A 21082-nucleotide genomic window follows, 5' to 3' on the forward strand; every position below is an offset into this window, starting at 1 on the left:
TATAATTATTCAGTCCATCTCAAGCTAGTCATCCCATCGACGACTTAATCTATTTTTAGTTATTAAATCGTTACCAACATGTTAGTAATAAATTTCTAACCCTATAAAGTAAAGCCCCGCTCAAAACGCGACCTCATGCGACGAAGAATTCAATTGATTTACAATTACAACCTCCAAAGCCCCAATGTCTCACACAGGTCTTCCATTACCTCACCTTCATCCCATCTCATATAATAAGTCGGTTGACATCCAAACTAATAATAGTATATCAGAATTAGCCGAAAGTACTGAATTAACACTAGATCAAAAGAATTTAGGACTAAATTAATACAAGCATGATCGATATATAACGACTTTTTCCAACACTTTGACTCTTATGAAAAACCAAAACGTGACTCGAACTCACGATCTCTAGTCCAAACCCGTGCGTCCCACGCAAGGAAGAAGGCAACAACCTACCTTACTATAAAAAGGGGGCTCCTCCACGATTTAGCCTTAGAACCGAAAGCCCAATTAAAAAATCCCTTCCCACTTACCTAAGCCCTCCTCTCATTTCTCAACGTTCTAAAAACCCTTCGCCTCCTCTCTGCTTCACCCACATCTTCTTCTTCTTCTTCTTCCCGTCTCCACCAATCGCCGGCGGCGGAACCGGCGGAACCGGCGGAACCGGCGAGCGCTCCTCGGAGGAAAGCATGGGGAGCAGCGGCGGGACGAAGCTCCCGATCCCGGGGAAGAGGAACGTCCTGATCACCAGCGCCCTGCCTTACGTCAACAACGTCCCCCACCTCGGCAACATCATCGGATGTACGCCTCCTGTTCCTCTCGATTTCTTTCCGTTGCCGGACGGTTTGTTCGCGATTTCTTTTTCTCCTGCGCATTTGATCGAGCAGCTTCAGCGCGTTCTTCTGGTTTTTTTATTCCCCTTAGTTAGAGCAATCGCGTTTGGCTCGATAGTGGCGATTGACCTCCGTATTCTGCATTCTTTCCGCGCGCTCTTGCCTTGCTCGATATTATTGGCCGAGTTCCTGCGGTGAGTCGATCGATCGGCGTGCGGAAGAAACGCGCTCGAATGGAATATTGGGAAAGTAGCGGAAAAGAGTCGTGCGCGTGCGCTTGTTTTGTTCTTGCGAGCTGTGATTTGTATCTTGTTTCTTTTGGTCGATGTGTTTCTTTCTCCTCCCTCTCTAGAGCATTTGTAAGCTCTTTTGTAAGTCGAACAATTGGCATGCGGAAGAAACGTACTCGAAATGAAATGTGAATGAAATGTTGGGAAAGTATTGAAAAGAGTAGTGCACATGCGGTTGTTTTGTCATTACGAGCTGTAATTTGTATCCTGTTTCTTCTGGTTGATTTGTCGTTTTTCCCCCCTCCTCTGGAGCATTTGATTGATCTACTTTGTCGGGACAGGTGTGTTGAGTGCGGATGTGTTTGCTCGATACTGCCGCCTTAGAGGTTACAATGCGGTATATATTTGTGGGACCGATGAGTACGGGACTGCAACGGAGACTAAAGCCATGGAGGAGAAGTGCACACCTCAGCAGATTTGTGACAAGTAATTATAATTTCTCATCATTTCTTTTGCATCGTCGTTGTGTCGAAAGAATGGAAATTGCTTTGAAATGCGTGAAAAGCATGCGTGATAATTTTCTTCTTCTTAATTGGAAATTTCTTTGGTAAAAAGATTATATGTGTCCTTTTAAAGGCATTCCAGGTTTTCTGTGTTCTTGGTTGTGCATATGGTTTCACAGCTGAGTTATCTTGGAAACGTTATGCAGTGGGTTGTGGCATTCGTCTCTACAGGAACGCTGTTGACGTGAAAATTATTTTGTTTACATTCATTATTGTTTCATATAATCACAAAAATTGATTTCTCATAAAATTTACAGTTAAGTTCTTTCTCCTGTCATGCTTCAGATACCATGCAGTGCATAAGCAAGTCTATGACTGGTTCGACATAAGCTTTGATAAGTTTGGGCGTACGTCGACCCCACAGCAGACTGAAGTGTGCCAAGCTATTTTCAAGAAATTGTATGATAACAATTGGCTTACTGAGAACACAATGCAGCAGGTTTAAAAGTTTGGGAAGCTATTTAGTTGTTCATTTTGCCAATTCATTAGTAAAAATTTCTCAAATTTTTTTAATTGAACAACGTTTCATTGTGACAGCTTTACTGTGATAACTGCCCGAGATTCTTAGCTGACCGGCTTGTGGAGGGTGTTTGTCCTACCCCAGGTTGTAACTATGATTCTGCGCGGGGCGATCAATGTGAGAAGTGCGGAAAGCTTTTGAATCCAACTGAGTTAATTGATCCTAGGTGTAAGGTACTACACATTCACTAGGTTTTGATTTTTGTAGTTTATTTGGTATAGGCCATGCTTGCATGCGAGGCCGTCTCCTGTGCACTTTAATGAATTGTGAATGCGAGGCAGATTACTACTAGTCAAGATAATATCAATGCTTAGCTAGAATGTAGAAATTTAGGACTTGTTTTCAGCCATAGTCATAAGAGCCTCTTTCTTTAGCTCCTCTGACTGTCTGTTTTACGTCTTTGATGAAAGAAACGGATGCTGGAGCAACTAGTTTTCATGCATGATTTAAGTGACCTCAACATATTGACCTGTTTTTAGGTGCGATTTATCTTAGTGCTTGTTTACAGGTTTGTCAGACAACTCCGAGAATCCGTGATACAAATCACTTGTTCCTCGAGCTTCCTCAGCTGAAGGATAAATTGGTGGAATATATTAATGAGATGTCGGAAGCTGGATCCTGGAGCCAGAATGCCATTCAGACAACTCATGCATGGCTAAGAGAAGGACTTAAACCTCGATGTATCACAAGGGATCTGAAGTGGGGAGTTCCTGTACCCCATGAGAAGTTTGAAGACAAGGTTAGAAATTATCTATTCAAATATTTTGAACTCTCGTGCTTCTACAGCTGAAATTATGAGTAATCTCGTGATAGGGTTAAAGATCTCACATTTTCGGTTTGTTTTTTTTTCTAGTCTTCATTCCTTTAAAAAATGATCTTGACATGTGCATTTGCTTGTCTGTTGATGCAATGAGTAAGGTGTTCTATGTTTGGTTCGATGCACCAATTGGGTACGTCTCAATAACTTCATGTTACACCCCAGAATGGGAGCAGTGGTGGAAGAATCCTGAGAATGTGGAGTTGTTTCAGTTTATGGGCAAGGATAATGTGCCATTTCACACCGTAAGTGTTGGACTTTTCTAGTCTTTCTTTACATCAACAGTCTTTAAGATCTTACTTATGCTTTGATCCCCTTCTTCTTTCTCTTTGTATCGACAATCTTAAATGTCCTATATCTGCTCTGATGGCTAATGCTCTTACCTCTCCTTACTGATATACCTAAACCTGTTGATGTTGAAATTAGATGCATCCTGTCATTAACTTCGACGCAAATCTTGTTTTGTACCAGAGTGCTAAATCACCTTGTGGAATGTTTTTCCTGAATGACTCATGCAGCAGTTGCTAAATTTAATTGTGATGCTGGGATGATGAGAATCACGGTTGCTAATTTTTGTTAACCTTGTTATGTGACTGATAGAAATTTTTAGTCTAAACAATTTTCAACCAATTCTAGAGAATAGTCCATTGGAGAGTCCATTGGAGAGTTTCTATTTTTAACTTATGCTCTGGTGTGCATGACATTAACTCAAAGTGATATTTCTCTTAGTTATCCAAGATGAGGTCCATGTGGTAGGTAGGTGTATTATTGGTTTCAATGTGAATTCTTTTGTTATTTCAGCATGTTATGACCCATGTTTTTGATTATTTATCATGGTGGTGGTTGTCCGTGAGTTTCTTTTGGTTCCCTAATGCAACAATTAGCAGCTCTTCCTTATCCCGAGATCCTTCGAAAAGGAAACATGGAATTTATTGATAAGCAGCTGAACTGTCCGTCTTTTCTTTAATAATCTCCATGTATGGTGATACTAAGAAAGTGAAATAAGAATAATTGGTAAAACAACAAAAAGGTATTTAGGTGTATTTCGAAACAATCAGACTCATTGTATAGTATTTCATCTAAAGATTTTGTTGAATCTTCTTGCTCAAGACTCATTTCCGTTGTCCCAATATCATTCCTAAATGGAACTCTTTGAACAGACCTGAATTTTCCCAAGGTCGAATCTAGGTTTTCATTCCTCTTTCCACCTTTCTCCGGTTTATTTCTTGGAGATTTTATCAAGTTCACTAAAACATCAAAGAAGTTGTCATGTGACACGTAAAAAATCACTTTGGATGTACATTAATTTTCTGCCCTGTAATTTGAAGATATCGAATAAAAACTCATGGCTGCATCAAACTGTGAGAACTCAACATATGGGTTTCAAAACTGACTTGGTTTTACCAGCTGATACACAACATTCAAAGAGTGCTGACAACCCAACCCCCCCCGGCCCCAAAAAAAAAAAAGATCATCCTTCTTTTGAAGGCCTAAATTCTAAGATGCTGCTATATAAAAGGAAGATTTGATTAGTTTTAGTGGGGAATGCTATTGTGATGAAACCTTTTCCTTAGCAGGTGTTGCACACTATTCAAACTTAGAGGCAAATTTTTCTGGTTTCAGGTGATATTTCCATCTACTCTTCTTGGAACTGGGGAAAAGTGGACCCTGATGAAGACAATTAGTGTCACAGAGTACTTGAACTATGAAGCAGGTGAATTTCCCGATTCTTGTTTGTGTAAATACCGACAATCATTCTGCTAGTAATGATCTGATTAGAAATAAGATGAATTTTTCCAGGCATATATAATGGTTCTGTGCACATAAGTATCTCAGGTCAGCTTGAGCATAAATTGCTTTTTTGCGCAGGAAAGTTTTCTAAGAGCAAAGGGATTGGAGTGTTTGGCAATGATGTTAAAGATACAAATATTCCAGTCGAAGTATGGAGATATTACTTGCTAACTAATAGACCAGAGGTAATATTGTGGGAGCAGGATTAATTTAACTTGTTTGATATATGCCTCTTATATTGAATTTCTATTCACATTCCTAATCTGTATTTGCAAATAGGTTTCTGATACATTGTTTACCTGGGTGGATTTGCAAGCAAAACTGAACAGCGAGTTGCTGAATAATTTGGGCAACTTTGTTAACAGGGTGTTGAGCTTTGTCGCAAAGCCCACAGGTTAATTTGGTGTTTTGGCAGTGTTTGTAGATCTTATCCCTCTTTTGCTTCAGAAATGGAATATCCTACTTTTAATTCAACTGATATGTCACTTATCTAGCAACTGGTGTTTCTGAAATATTAATTTTGACTGCAGGTTTAGGATATGGTTCTGTTATTCCTGATGCTCAAGGTGCTGATTCACATTCCCTGACGGTAGAATTGGCTGAGAAAGTTGGCAAGTTGGTGGAGCAATATGTGGAGGCCATGGAAAAGGTATCTTCTTTGGGAAATGCACAATTTATTTCTCTTGATTCCCTCAAAGAAGGCACAAGTTAGTCTCATGCAAGAATCAAATTCAAAGCACATATTTCAGCAACCTTCTACTGTGCTATTTGATTCTGCAATCTTGTCTTATTGCCAGTATTCTAAACAAGCTAGCCTCATCGCTTAGAATACATATCACTAGTTAGAGTAAGTAATCGATCACCTTATTGGGTACTAGACCTACCAAGCGGGTGGGTCAAAAATGGGCCTGACCCAAAATTAACCCATATTATGTAGTTTAAGGCTCTGTTTGTTTTGCAGAAAATGAATGATTTAGAATATATTTTCCGTAATCGCTTATATGGCTCATAAATGAATAAATGAAAATTCACGTAAATGTTTAGACAAAAATTGTTTTCAATAATGAAAATAGTTTTTATTGGTTAATTAATTTAAGTGATATGAGCGATTAGTTTTAGAAAAATGTTTTCTAAATCGTTCACATTCCTCAAAGCAAATAGAGCCTTAGTTCCGACCAAAAAAAATAAAAAAGATAGTATCTTCGCAATCTAGTAACACATACCGAACCCAATCTAACCTAGGTGGGCCACATTGGTTTTTAGGATAAGTGCATTGAAAGTTTTAAAACTTGTTATGAAAGTGCAATTGAAATCTTAAACTTACAAACGGTGCTAATTAAGTCTTAAGACTTGTCAAATTGGTGCAATCAAGTCCTTCTGTCATCTCTGTACAACTTGGCTTATAGAAACGCTGACGTGACTTTTTTATTTAATTATTTTCTCTCTCCTATGTGGCACTGATATGGCTAAAATACCGTTGTTTTAGTCTAAATTTGATTTTTTAATGGAAATTTTATTTAGATGATGTTTAAAAATAAGTCAATTAAAACAAAAAAAAAAAGGAAGCCAGTCAAAGGTGCCGCCGCCCATTGCCCTTGGGAAGGGCTAGTGGTGGTGGGTGATGGCCGGCCTCGGTGAGGGTCATTGGGCTGTGGGCAAACTTATTTGACGTCTCTCTCTCTCTCTCTCTCTCTCTCTCTCTCTCTCTCTCTCTCTCTCTCTCTCTCTCTCTCTCTCTAAATATATAAATAAAGTTTAAATTTAAATTATTTTTAAATCTAATTTAGATATTATTTAGATTAAAAATCATATTTAGATCAAAACAATGTTGTTTTAGCCATATTCTTCTTGTTTTAGTCACGTTAGCACCACGTAGGAGAGAGAAAATAATAAAAAAAATCAGTTAGCATTTTCCATTAGCTAAATTAGATGGAGTTAACAAGAGGACTTGATTGTACCATGATAAGTTTTAGGACTTAATTGTACTGTTTATAAGGTTTAGGAATCAATTTTTCTTGAAATGTTATAAGACTTTCAGTGCACTTATTCCTTTTGGTTTTTTTTTCTTAAATTGATAATTTTGGCCATATTGATACAACAGAAAAGAATGGTTGGCTATTGTGGGCTTCTTATTGGGGCGTGGGACAAAATGGGTTTCAAATGATGTGCTTCTTCTTTTGGGCTCAATAGTTAACTTGAAGGTGCTCTCTCTGTGTTGTGGCGAGAGAGAAGTGCCAAGTCTACAAGAGGTGCACAGTGAAATCGATTCAGAAGCACAGGTAAAGGAGAGAATTGAGGCAGTATTATTAAACCGATCAAAGGCCTGATTGCCTACTATCCAAACCTAGTCGCCATGCCCTCCCTCATGACGTCAGATCTGATGTCGCTTGTCACCGTGGTTGTGGCCTCACGACCACCTTCAATCAGTATCTTACTCGATTGAAGAAAGACAGAACTCTCGGGCGCAACAATGATTGTCGCCACAGTTGAGGCTTGATGCAACATGGGCGACGGATGACGGCTGGCCAAACTAGACATCAAGGGAGATGCGACGGCAGCGTCAGATGCCACAGTGGTTTGCTTGGTGGAGGATGAAGAAAAAGAAGTGGCCTGAAAGAAGCTAACCTTCTTAGTTTTTAATAGGGCTGAAAATGAGTTATCCACAAACCCATTAAGACCCAATCTGATTGAACTTTGAGTTTTGAACCCATTTTGAGGTGGCCCTTTAAATATTTAAGCATCCATATACAACTCGATCTTTAAAAAATGAGTTGATGACTCCTTTGCTGGGTAGTAGGCATGTGATAAAACATTTGTGACAACAGTATGGTAGCAAATCGTAGCCAATGAGGAAATATACAACATACCTTTATGCCATATCAAATGCTCCACAGGGTCAATCTTCACAAAGACCACATAGGTCTATAGTATAAAATCAGGACATATTAGGGTAGTGTTCACTATGGATTGCATCACTACATGATGGGAGCATAATGTTTACCACATGTCCACTGGATTTATTCAGAGCAAATAATGCTTGCTTTTCATTTAGCAGCCAAAGAGAATAGTATATCCTCATTCCAAGCAGGATTATAATTGAATCATTGAAAAATCACAAAGCATCCTGTATCTGTTCTGTGTTGCCAAGAATTGTGTTCATTATGACTCGAAAGCATGCTCCCCATTTCTCTACCACAGCATGTAATAAATTGCGAGGAAATTTGCCATTTATGATGCATGCATAAATCTGCAATGTGTATAGGTCAAACTAAAGCAGGGACTCAAGACTGCAATGAGCATTTCAAGCGAGGGAAACGCGTATCTGCAAGTATGCTAGGAGAATTTCTAAATACCTTGTGAATGTACTGTTTATATGTTTCTTTTTTGGATAAGGATGTCTCATTCACTCGTTGAATCATTGTATTTTCAGGCAAGTCAATTCTGGAAGCTGTACAAAGAAGACAAACCGTCTTGCTCTATTGTGATGAGAACTTCTGTGGGCCTGGTGCATCTCCTTGCATGTTTACTCGAACCTTTCATGCCTTCATTTTCCATTGAGGTAACTAAGTTTGCCTACAGTTAGACAAGCCATAGATTTGATGATGATTTTTTGCATGTGGGAGGAATCTTGTTTCGTTGGTTCAGACTGAAGATGTTTCTGCATTCTGTCTGCTGGTGCTTCAGGTATTTAAGCAGCTAAATTTGCCTCCTGAGACACAAGTTTCACTTCAAGATGAAAATGGGGAGATCGAGAGAGCTAAAAGACCTTGGGAGATTATACCTGCTGGCCACAAGATTGGGGTACCAGAGCCTTTATTTAAGGAATTGGTAAGTGTTTGAGCCTCACAAACCCATAAAGATAAATAAAAATAGATGGAAAAAATTATTTCCTGTCTTAATTATCCAAGTATTTCATTATTTTGGAGGTATCAATAATCAGTCAAGCTTAATATTTGAAATTTTATGATATCTAGAAAGATGAAGAAGTGGAATTCTATCGGACTAAGTTTGCTGGAAGTCAAGCAGATAGAATTGTGAGAGCAGAAGCTGAAGCTGCGAAGGTGGCTGAGCAATTGCGAAAGACTAAAGTATCAGGTGGAGGATAGTTGCATTTTCTCTTTTTAGGTTCATTTGAGTTTTGTTTATTAGCAATGTGATAGATAAAGAAAGAATGTCCTGGTTATTCGGTAATCGTAGCATGCCTTCCATGGCATGTAAGCATGGGATGTAAGAACCATTGCTATTGATAATTCTGCCTCACCCATGTGAAGAATAATAGTGAAGAATAATATGATGTTCTACTTCAATCACATAAAACGTTTCATGCATATAAAGGAAGCATGTAACAATACAGAAATATATATTCTTTAGAGTTCTGCAATTGGTTGGTCTCTTATAGTTTCCATAGTTTATTACTTCATGACATAAGCCAAAACCTTTGACAATTTTCAACCTTAATATTCTAGACTAAATTCCATGAAAAATTATACCTATCATTAATATGAACTGGAATAGTATATTCTGATTTGATGGAGTGGACAAGTCATTTCATGAATTCTCTAATGATTACACATGTAATCTTTTACAGTTATAAGTTTAACTAATCATTGCTTATATTTGGATCCATTAGAATTGTACTACTTATAAGTCATTATTCAAAAAGGGGCATGATGGCAACTTTATGAATATAAATTGCCTCTTGGATTTTAATCATGAAATCATTGCATGAACAGGTCTGCAAGATGTAGGCTCAGCAGATGATAAATGTAAATTCAGGATGTGATAACAACTTTTACGAATAAAAGATACCCCTTTGATTTTAATAATCAAATCATTGCATGAATAGTAGGTTTTATGCAAGATGTAGACTCGGCAGATAATAAATGTAAAATCACTAGCCAATTAAGTATGTATGTATCTTCAATATTATACCCTCAAAACGCCTTGACCCGAATTCTTGTCAAAAAAGAGAAAGCAAGATGTGAACTGTCACCCTTTTTCCCTTAATTTTTGGACTTTTGTTAATCTACTTAATATTCATGAATTTGCTTCTAAGATTGTGATTTTCTTTAAAAGAATAAAGATTGCGATGAGTCATGAACAAAAGAACTAACTAATCATGAGTAATAATATATTTTTTTTGGTCGAAGATTAAATATAATTTGGACATGTAATTAGAACTGGTAGAGAGGAAACATACACTATCATATCTACACCAAAATCCCTAGGATGGTCAAGATCAACCCAGCCAAGATAAAGGTCACATGGAGAGCAATTGGCAAATGAAGATAACAATAATAAAATGAAGCAGTTCAATTTGAAGCATATTATGTCAAGAACATGCATATGAATATAATGCTAAGGTGCAGCTTACAAGATCAAATAACTTGTTAGTGGCCAAGTTTTTAATACTATTGCCAAGTTAGGCGGAGATGGATCATTTCATCAATCCACATCTCAAAATGACGTACTGCTTCTGTCCTGTCTGCAGTGAGATTTAGAAGAGCAGTCTGACATTATCCATTGCATGTTAATAAAGAAACTTCTTTTGTGATAGATGGAAGCAGAAAAAAGTCACAACCAGCAAAATCTTCAGCTGGTGCCAAATCCAAGGCTCCTGCTGCTGAAGCAGAGATTTCCATTACCAGACTAGATATCCGCGTGGGCCTCATAACAAAAGTTCAGAAGCATCCGGATGCTGACTCATTGTATGTTGAAGAGATTGATGTTGGCGAAGGTCAAAATAGAACAGTAGTTAGTGGCCTTGTCAAGTATATCCCTCTGGAGGAAATGCAGGTTTTTTTCTCATTCTAACCATGTTCATTTTCCACAGCATATTGTCGACCTTGTTTTGCAGCACAGATATTAGCAATTTAGCTAACTTCTCACTTATCGGTGAATCTATTTTGGCAGAATCGGAAGGTTTGTGTTCTGTGCAACCTGAAGCCAGCTACCATGCGTGGTATCAAGTCACAGGCAATGGTTCTTTGCGCTTCAAACAAGGAGAACACCAAGGTGCATTTTTCAGAAATCATTTTTGTTTTCCTGCTCAGTAAATTAGTCATCTGTTAAGGCCTCAAAGGAATGGGATTTGATTCTCTTTAACTAGTAAAGGTGACAGCAAGTATTGTGAACTGATAATTTAGACTGTAGTCACTTGCTGAAATATTCCAATTTATGAACCTTTGCAATGAAACATTTTGAGGCTTGGCGTCTCTCAAGATGTTTATTTTTGTTGATATGACAGTTCTTGCTCTGCAATCCTAGTTAAGTAGCCTATTTTCAATTGTTGTCTACTTGTGAAGAAATTATTGAGGAATTTTTGGTGTGGTTGTTCTACATGGGTTGATTATGGATGGTCAATGGATTAATAAACCAAACTATGACATTTGATTTTTCAGGTTGAGTTAATTGAACCACCTGAGTCTGCTAAGGTTGGAGAGAGAGTTACATTCCCTGGGTTTGAAGGAGCGCCTGATGATGTATTAAACCCTAAGAAGAAGGTTTGGGAGACGCTGCAACCAGATCTGCACACGGATTCAGGACTAGTAGCACACTTCAAGAACATCCCATTCACCACATCAGCTGGCGTTTGCAAGGCTTCTTCTATTCAGGATGGCTCGATTCGGTAAATTGCCGGGTAGGCTTCTACAATTTTGGAGATATGATGGCTCACTGTTTTTCTCGTCTTCAATTTGTAGACTTGAAGCTCGTGTTTACCTGGCTTGCCAATGTCTGGGCTAATGATTTTTCAGCCCTTGGAATAGTGTAAAATGATGATTGGTCTTATAGCTCCCTAACAGATTTTTGACTCTACTAAGGATGTTCTCTTTATAGTTCAGCACAAGGAAATGGGAATGCTTTTTTTGTGTTTTGAGCATGCACCCGGGGCAGATGTGCATGTTGAGCAAGCAAATGCACACAAGCACGGAAGACTCGTTTGGAATTTGTAAGGGCATTGGTTTGGCCACCCAGCATGGCAGTATCCCATGTGCGGCTGAGAGGCCGTGCAGCATTATTCACGGGGAAGGTTGGAGATGAGATTGGGACAAGTTTGTTTATGATGATGAGTGAGGAGAGATGGTATACAAATGGCGGTGGTAACTAGTAGGCAATTTTGCCTGATTCTGGACGAAAACTCTGAAGCAAAGGTGATTAATGGGCTGGCCCTGGTCTTTTGATCGGGCCGTCTGATGCCGTCAAAGATGTATTTATCGGCACCAATCACTGGCTATTTCATTTTCAAATGCTTTCTTGGGAGGGAAGTTCTTGGGAAAATATAGAAAACCTGTTAGCGTGCAATGTTACAAGAAATGGCTGGTTCAGTTAGGGATCGCTTGAGAAGCTGTTTCCTCCAGCTTGATGACGCTGCAAGCACACGATAAGGGGATGCCACACCCCCTGATTGATTCCTCGAGGTTGAGTCAAATGAGCAAACTCCAGGTTGTGCCATTTGACTTTCATCCTGAGGATTGCAGGGTTTAATCTTCGTCCTCGCGTGGGAGTACGTGCATGCCTCTGAATCTCTAGACATTCTTAATTATATCGCTAATCGTCACTTGATCAAATGCGATGGTCCGTAGGATTCGAGATGAACAGAAAACTCTCGGGAAAGGAGTGAATGGATCATGAGGGCAGATGCCTAAATTGAGGAATCGGACAGAAGAAGAGTTCGATCGTGCAACTCAACGTAGTTTGGTTTCGAATCGGTTTTGGTTTCGGCTTCTTTTTCCATGCATACATTCCTTTTTTTCTTCATGCTCATCACAATCCACCAAATTTGATGAGTCCACCAAATCATGCCTTTCGATGTATCCATGGGATAAATCAAATCACTTATGAACTTGGCGAACGTGGATGAACAGTGAAAATCAATTAAATGTGCTTCAATTGTATTCATCTTTTGCCAATTCCACCTTATAAGCTTGGAAAGTAAATCATTTTCTATTTCTCATTCATACCAATTACGAGAATATTTATATAATAGACAATGCTTTGATCTTGAGTTTAACTATTCAAAATCCAATCTACACATGAAGGGAAGTACAAGAATAATTAAATAATAAATTACGTTTTTATCTAATAACTTAATTTTTTACTACATACAGTAATGTAATCGTGAGAGATAATTCAAGGCAAATAAAAAATTTGGAAATGAAAGATAGATGGCATTCATTTATCATATTCTAAATCATACCATTTGTGCCGTCGAGATCTTTTTTTGTACTTAATCACGTCGTTAACGCTGTCAATGTACCGCTCAAGTTAATTACTCAAGTCAAACGACGCATTTTTAACAACAATAATATTTAAAAAAAAAAAATAGAAACCAATTTCAAAATAAACAGTTGGGAACACCTGTCGTCCAGACGCAAACCGCAGACCGGTAACCACCCGAGTCCGACCGCGTGGCGCCCCCCTATTAGTCGTTCACCGTCCTCTCGCGACCGCTGTCGGGACCTTAGCCTTCGACCCGCGCTCTTTTCACGAGGAAGGAGGAGGAGCAGAAGGAGGAAGAAGGGACGAGTCGCGAAACGACGATCGGGAATTCCAGAGCCGGCGATCCGAATTCGGCTCCGGCGGCGGATCGGAGATTATGGTGAAGAAGCGGGTACCCGACTGGCTCAACAGCTCGCTCTGGTCCTCCGCGCCGCCGCCCGACGACGAGCGCCTCCTCCGGTACGCCTCTAAGTACGCCTCGGCCGACGACGACGGCGATGGCGACGGGGACGGGCGGCCGGCGGCGGCGTCGGATCCCCCGGAGGCGGCGGCTGCAGCGGCGCGGCCCTCCGCCTCCGGCCCCCACCCGCGTCGTCGCCAGGGGGGAGCCCGCGGGGGCGGCGAGGGCCGGCAATGACGAGGAGAACGGCGACGCCGAGGGTCCGTCCGGGGAGGAGTTCGCCAGGCAGGCTCAGCTCTTGGCCGAGGTGAGGCTTTTTCTTGGCCCAGCGCTAGGGGATGTGATTGGTGATTGTATTCGGGAAATGCTCGAACCGGGGATTTCGGATGTTTGGGGATTGGGATTGGGATTGACGGATGGTTTTTTTGTTTGGTTTGGTGACGTGTAGCTATCGAAGAAGGTGGTGAATGTGAGGGAGTTGAGGAGGATTGTGTCACCCGGGATACCAGATGGCGCAGGGGTTCGTCCCACCGTGTGGAAGGTATTGTTGTGCTTGCTTTTGTTGGTTTTGCAATTCATATTCTGGAGTGGTTCACATCTTACTGACAAGTAGTAAAAATGGAAATGGATGTATTACCTATTGGCTAAGTGTTGTAGTGAGATTCCTATATGGTTAGGTGTGGAAATTGACACACAATTCAGTGTCCAACTAGCCTGATTTGGAGGGTTTAGTTTTTGGTTTGTCCCTTTACTTTTTATTGCAGTACTGTTCTTTTCCATAGATTAAACAAGGTTTAATATGTGACTGGTGGATTGTGGACCTTGTGGCAGCTTTTGCTTGGTTATTTGCCTTCGGATCGAGGGCTCTGGTCGTCTGAGCTTGCAAAGAAGAGGTCGCAATATAAGAACCTCAAAGCTGAGGTTTTGATGAACCCTGTAAGTAAAAGGCAGTGTTCTCGATGCTCTGTATGTGGCTTTTGATGCAGTTTCCCTTCTATGATTAGGAATATCATGGCTACCTTCTGTAACAATAACGGTAGACTCTGAAGTGAAGTTCCAATATGCTGTTACCAGTGGAAAGTCATTATTTTGTTTAACCGACTTTGGATGTTGACAAGAGGCGGCGGATTAAGTTATACTAATCCTGGGAACTTAGGAATGGGGTGGTTGGTTCATTGAGGTACAACCTTTAATGTGCGGCACTTGAATTTTCGTTCTAATTCTCTGGTTTGTTTGGCGCTTCTGAGAGGGGGACTTCCAAAAGTATGTTGGTTTTAGCCAATAAACCCTTGATGATATGATGGGAATTTCTCCATAAAGTTGATTCTTCTCCTTCCTAATTACCCACCAGACTTTCACCTTGCTGAGTTTTGATTACGTTTTAGCTGGTAAAATATGCTAAAATTCTCCATTTCTCACCTTTGGTTCTGATAATATACAATATACTACAAGAAGAACGAGTTAGAGAATCTCTAACATAATTTCAATGCAATTATTTTCCGATTTGGTATTTTCTGGGTCTCAGTCTTAATATGGTTGTAATAGAAGTAAATTACATACAAGTTATCTTTAACACTTCTTTCTAATTGCCAATTTCCACGTGTTACGGTATCATGGCAATTCTTGGGGCCTAGTTTTGTCAATTCGTTTTTGTCAGATCTTGACTTAGATGAAACATGCTGAAATGTGAAGCTCACTGCATCTTATTATTGACTTTGCCTTTTGCATCTTACTTTTTGCTATTAAGTTACATACTTATGAACTTCTTGTGGTTAGTTAGTCAGAAATCACGAGAAGGTTGGATAAATCCACAAGCTGTGACAACGAAGAGTCAAAGTTTCAAAGGCGTGGCATACTCAAGCGATCAGAAATAACTCATGGGGAGCATCCCTTGTGCCTTGGAAAAAGCAGTATTTGGAATCAGTTCTTTCAGGTACCAGAGATTGCAAAATAAGTTTTTGAATGAAGTCACTAGAATTTTACTTTTCCTTTTGAAAATTTGAGCTGTTGCTTCTTGTTAAACGAGCATTAAGGTTATTGGTGAAATTAGCTGCCCGTCATCAAAGGTGGAGTTATAAACATCTGGGGGAAATGCAGGTTTTCCTCGGTTGACTTGTCATTGGATCAGAGATTTATTATGTAATCATATGTTAACTTGTAGTTGTTTGAGATTTTAAATTTTGGCAAAGGAATTATGTCATTCGCACTATTTGAAATGCCAATTGGGTCTCTAGGTGATAATTAATGTTGGAAGTGGATTGAATGCACAGAGGAAAAGTAAAATCACATTGCACGGGAAAAGGAGTTGAAAAAAGCTAAGCCAATCAGAAATGAAGAGAAATTAGCTAAAACAGAGAAAGACAGATGAATAATAAAAAATTAAACTGTAATACAGGCTTCAATAGATTTGTCTCTGATTATGCACTTCAGCTTGTCCTTTCTAACTCTTTCGCACTATTTGTAAACCTGAAGGGTTGTACTTTTCTTTGAGCTTCTTCCTCAAGATATATGAGGGTCAAGTAAAGTTATATTCTACGAAAGAAAATGCCTTGTGGGGAGACTATGAATAATTTCCTTCTCTTTGATGTCTGACTTGTATAGGGTGGAAGAAAGAGATTGAGTGTCCCTGTGGGTTATTCTTAGGTAATTCGGCAATCAATTTGGTGATCATTTCTAGAAATCTGATTTCCTTAGTCACGCAAGGCTTTAAAAATGTATTCTTGGTTTCTAAATAGTCATTTCAGTATCTTTAATCATGCAATCTGAAAACTTCTCATCTGGAGTTGGCCTTTTGGGATAGAAAAAAAATTTCGTTATAAGTTTATGTTGTCTATCTTGCTGAGCTTTGAACGAGTAAATTTTTACTTTTAAAACATAAAAATGTGTGTAATCAGCAAGAGCTTGATAAAGTACATAAAAATATATCGAATAGTGAAAAAGATAAAGAGAGAGGTGTTAGAAGTGGCAATGTATGTGAGTTGACATCGTGTCCTCCTATCACCTCCTTAAATATATCAAGTGTCCTGTTCTGGTCTAGATTGAATTGTTCGGTATCGGGCGCTAGTGTAGCTTGAATTGTTAGATGTTTGGTGTGGTCCTGCTTCTGTTAGAGGCCTGATGTTTTTTTTTTCCTACCTTACAATCTTGATGCTTAACACCTGTTTTACAGAGGAGCTATTTGTGTCATACCCTTGTTTCTTTTACTCCTATCTCTATCTGTCATGCCTGCTGTGAGTTTCAACGAATGATTTTCTCTCACTGGATTGTAATCTAAATGTTGCTTTAAGTATTAATAAGAGTTTGAATTGAGTATGAATATGTCCTTTTCTTAGGATGCAGAGATCGTACAACAGATTGACCGTGATGTGAAACGAACTCATCCGGATATGGACTTTTTCTCTGGAGATTCGGCATATGCAAAAGCTAATCAAGTATGCTTGTTCAATTTGCTTGAATTATCAGAGGAATGCATTTTTCTCATTTATTGTCTTCATAATCTCAGGATGCTCTGAGGAACATATTAATTTTGTTTGCTAAGTTGAATCCTGGCATAAGATATGTCCAAGGCATGAACGAAATCTTGGCTCCTCTTTTCTTTGTATTCAGAACTGATCCTGATGAGGAGAATGCGGTATGTAACTCTTAGTCCTTTCTGCTCTGTCTTGAATTATCTATAAATATGATGTTTTGTATCATTTTTATGTTTCCTGTTTGATTCTGGTATATCCTGTCTACTTTTCATGCAACTTATGTGATCAATTGCCTCATGAAAACCTTTCAGTGGTGAATGTATTACAGTAGTAAACTTGAGGATTTTAATAGTTTGTGGTTAGATGCAAGGGATTTTCTGCAAGTTTCTTTCTAATACTGTTTTTTCCAGTGTCATTGTGCTTGCTCTTTTATCACAACATTGGCACCACGTATGATTTGCTCATTTATTGCTGAAATTATTTTCTTAAATGCTGACAGTCCTCATCAAATTTTCTCACCATCTCATTGGTGTCAAGTGTTTTTGGTCACCATTCGCTGCCTCTACTCATATGTTACTGAGTGTCGTTGTCTACATGCACATTTTTGTTGATTATTTTTCTTATGTCTTGGACTTAATGCGAAAGATGTCAAAAACAAGGTAATCAAATTTACAGCAGTAACTGTCATGGATACAGTAGAGAACAGTGATTTTTTCCTTAACTAATTAGTGCTTGAAATTGGATAACAATTTGAGTTTGCCAAGATTATGTTAATTTGAAGTTTGGAAAATCATGTGACATGGATGTATTAATAAATGATACTTTCTTGTATAGTATTGTATGCTTCATTGTTTCTTATTTTTGCATTATGCAGGCGGCTGCAGAAGCGGATACTTTCTTTTGCTTTGTTGAGTTATTGAGTGGTTTACGGGACAACTTTTGTCAGCAGTTGGACAACAGTGTTGTGGGCATTCGTTCGACAATTACAAGGTTGTCACAGCTTCTCAAGGAACATGATGAAGAGCTTTGGCGTCATCTTGAGGTCACGACAAAGGTAAGACATAATCAAAGTCTGACCACCCCATTTCTCTCTTTGTTTTTCTAAGTGTATTAGATGGAAGGAGCTTGTATGCTAGAAATCATTTACTTGTTCAAGAGCATAATTAAGGCATGTTCCTCCTTCTGCGTAATCATTCAAAACAACATACATTGATTTTATCTAGTACATTACCACATACATCACTAGGTTCATTCATGTGCATAAGGTCTTGGCATGAAAATGGGTCTTTTTTCTTTTCTTTGAAACCATGTTTACTTCAACCAATGCATAGTGCTCAAGATCTATTTGACTGGGCAGTTTTACAAGTGTGCTTGTATAGAATTTCTCTCTCAAGTGGAGAGATCTTTCCATCCTGAAGTTCCAGTTTTAAAGATCTTCCAGGAAGAAAAGATCACTTCTTTTCTGAAGGACACTATTGATGCTGCAGAGCATATAGGCATAGGATTGCAAAAAAGAAGCAACAGTATATGGACATCATGAATGAAAAATACAGAAGAAATGAAGCTCTGCATGTGTTGGATGCCAAAAGCAAGAACAAATCACAACTTTGTTTTTCCTCTTGGGATTAGGAATGACAGTTAGTGCAGCTCCTCTGCTGACGTATCTAGGGGTTATCATCAAAAGGACTAAAGGGGAATTGATGAACATTGACTGAAAACTTAGTTAACAATTATTGAGCCATTGGGATATTTTTATTTCATTGTCCCGCTATTGTATATGATGTTTTGTACAATTTCTGTGCATCAATGATCCCTCTGATGAAGTATGGATATGCGCACTATCACTTTCAATCTCTGGCATTATAAATAAGATGAACTATTGTGAGAGTACTGTTAATAAGTTTTGAGATAGATAAATAAGATATCAGCTATTTCACACCAGATGTTTATAAGTTGCATGAGCTCTGAAGGACTATTGTGCGATGGAGCAATACAATTCTTAGTCATCTCCCTGATTGAACCTTCAGAAGTTGTCATGTTGGGGAAAACTTCATATCAGCTGTACCTTGCTATAGATCCATTATATCCTCCCTTCTATTCCAAGGGATTTCTTTTTATTTCCAGCATCTCTGATAATTTCTGGGGCATGTATATTATTATTGGTTTTAAATAGACATGTAGAAACAAGTTCTCAATATGTGTCTCAAGGTGTCTGGGGAATTCTAAATCTCACACAATACCTAAGTGAAGTGCCTGTGCCTCTGTTTATAAATATAATGACAGTGTCAGTGACTTCGCGATGCAGATGATACTGCAGTTTGCCTCTCGAATTTTGTAATCACGCTTTCTGTTTTTCTTTTAATTGTTGATATAAGATCTCCTTATTGCATAAACCTTGGTCTTTCGAAAACCTGAAAATTACGTTGAAAATTGTCAGGTCAATCCACAGTTCTACGCATTTAGGTGGATTACTCTCCTGCTGACCCAAGAATTTAGTTTTACGGACATCCTACACATCTGGGACACGCTTCTAAGTGACCCTGAAGGTCCTCAGGTACATATTTTGCTCTTTGTGATGTGCTATTATGGTTATGTAAATCTGATGGCACGATACTCTAAGGAGTTACTTGGTTATGGAGAGTAGAGAATTGGAATGGAAATGAATGGAAATTCAGCATAACTCTTATTAAAGAAAACTCCAGATATAAGGGAACCGAGATAATTTGGAATTGGAGGAAAAATGAGACTAAGCAACAACTAGAGTCATCGTGTGTAGACCTTTTCTTTCCATTCTAAACGTACTTCCATTTAAGCAAATATGTTTAAAATTTGTAGTTAAAATGATGGAGAGCCTGTGAATTATTTGGGGATGTGCCTCTGGAATCAGTCAATTGGCTAGGCCACTTGAATAGAACTTAAAACAAGCATTGATCTGCTGACATATGCCCCAAGAAGAAATGAAAGGAGCCTGGATTAGGAAGAAAAACAAGACTAATCAGTGCGTGAAGTCATTATTTCTGTAAACCTGTTATTTATCTACTTTGAAGGACTTATGTTAGATGTTTAGAGATTTAACCATCTTTAAAATGATGATATGCCAGTGAACTATCTGAGGAATTTCTTCTCGAATGTTGCCTTCTCTCGTTGAACTTCAACTCTGCAAAAACTCTTTACTGTCTGGTCTGCCACAATGGTTATTATGTAGTGCTTATGTGACTGTATTGTTTGCTGTGTCAGTAAATGGACAATTCTCAGTTTAAATTCTGTCTAGCGTGTTGAAAGCTTGAAAGTAAAATATCTGATTGTAATTCCAGGAGACATTGCTTCGCATCTGCTGCACAATGCTGATTCTTGTACGGAGACGCCTCCTTGCCGGCGATTTCACTGCTAACCTTAAGCTACTGCAACATTACCCCTCCATGAATATTAGCCATCTGCTGTACGTAGCCAACAAGTTGCGTTCTAAACCTTCAGGTTAATTTTTACCCCACTTGTATCTTTCCTTCCTTTTTCCTTTTCTTCTTTCTTTCTTTCTGGTTTTGCTTTTTCAATTTTTTTGTTGGACTGTAAATCCGTGTAAATTATTGGGTGTAAATGTCGATCGACATAGGAAAAATTTCAACATCCAGGAATAGACTCTGCTTTTGTCTGTTGTTATCGTTTGATTATAGAGATCAGCGATTTTTCCTTTTTACCCCCCTTCCTTTGTTTTTAAGAGTGCACTGTAGATCAAGAACTTCAGCTCTACACACGAAAATGTAATTTGCCCTTGCATTCATGAATATTAACATTAGCACTTGGTGCTTGATCCTTTGATTAATAAGGTATTGCCTACTCCTACTTCTTCACTTTCTCATCCTTGTTCTTTGGGCCAAACCGCAACCGGACTACCAGCTGGATCCTTACATTGCCATAAGGGGAAAAAGAGATTCATATGTCAAAGAAATCTTTCAATTCTCTCTCGAACTTTGAAAATTTCAATGTGTCTATTTCACTTACATCTGAACCGTGATATACATACGGACGTAACTTATAATCTAGACAAGTAAGCGGGTATGGTCGGATTTGGTTTCTATAATTGAATTGATCGCATTTGGTCTCTAGTGACCATTGCACTGTGCCCGTTCCCATGGATTCGAATCCATGGGCATTGGCCGCCATAGGATTTTAGAGAATCGAATTTGTACTGTCGAATCGAGTTGAACCAGAGGGATAAACGACCTGCTTCCTCGATC

At 38.9% G+C, this 21082-nt stretch overlaps 2 protein-coding genes across 2 annotated transcripts; both read left to right on the forward strand.

Annotated features, from left to right (window-relative positions):
• Nucleotides 1-500: 500 nt before the first annotated feature.
• LOC104456019 (methionine--tRNA ligase, cytoplasmic) lies at nucleotides 501-11631 on the forward strand. Its single transcript, XM_010070714.3, has 17 exons — nucleotides 501-804; nucleotides 1408-1552; nucleotides 1915-2068; nucleotides 2167-2322; nucleotides 2658-2888; nucleotides 3068-3211; nucleotides 4590-4680; nucleotides 4836-4942; nucleotides 5037-5151; nucleotides 5288-5406; nucleotides 8020-8085; nucleotides 8188-8316; nucleotides 8442-8585; nucleotides 8732-8852; nucleotides 10315-10553; nucleotides 10671-10772; nucleotides 11159-11631. The coding sequence occupies exons 1-17, from the start codon at nucleotides 693-695 to the stop codon at nucleotides 11387-11389; spliced, it is 2406 nt and encodes an 801-aa protein (XP_010069016.2). The 5' UTR covers nucleotides 501-692; the 3' UTR covers nucleotides 11390-11631.
• A 1492-nt stretch (nucleotides 11632-13123) lies between these two features.
• LOC104456020 (TBC1 domain family member 13) lies at nucleotides 13124-20687 on the forward strand. The gene is given in 10 exon segments (XM_010070715.3): nucleotides 13124-13605; nucleotides 13607-13684; nucleotides 13826-13918; nucleotides 14209-14313; nucleotides 15158-15310; nucleotides 16710-16808; nucleotides 16880-17008; nucleotides 17722-17901; nucleotides 19285-19401; nucleotides 20162-20687. Coding segments are annotated over 10 exon segments (1371 nt in total). The 5' UTR covers nucleotides 13124-13353; the 3' UTR covers nucleotides 20327-20687.
• Nucleotides 20688-21082: the final 395 nt, after the last annotated feature.

The sequence above is a fragment of the Eucalyptus grandis genome, chromosome 8, assembly GCF_016545825.1.
Source record: "Eucalyptus grandis isolate ANBG69807.140 chromosome 8, ASM1654582v1, whole genome shotgun sequence".
Lineage (NCBI taxonomy): Eukaryota > Viridiplantae > Streptophyta > Magnoliopsida > Myrtales > Myrtaceae > Eucalyptus > Eucalyptus grandis.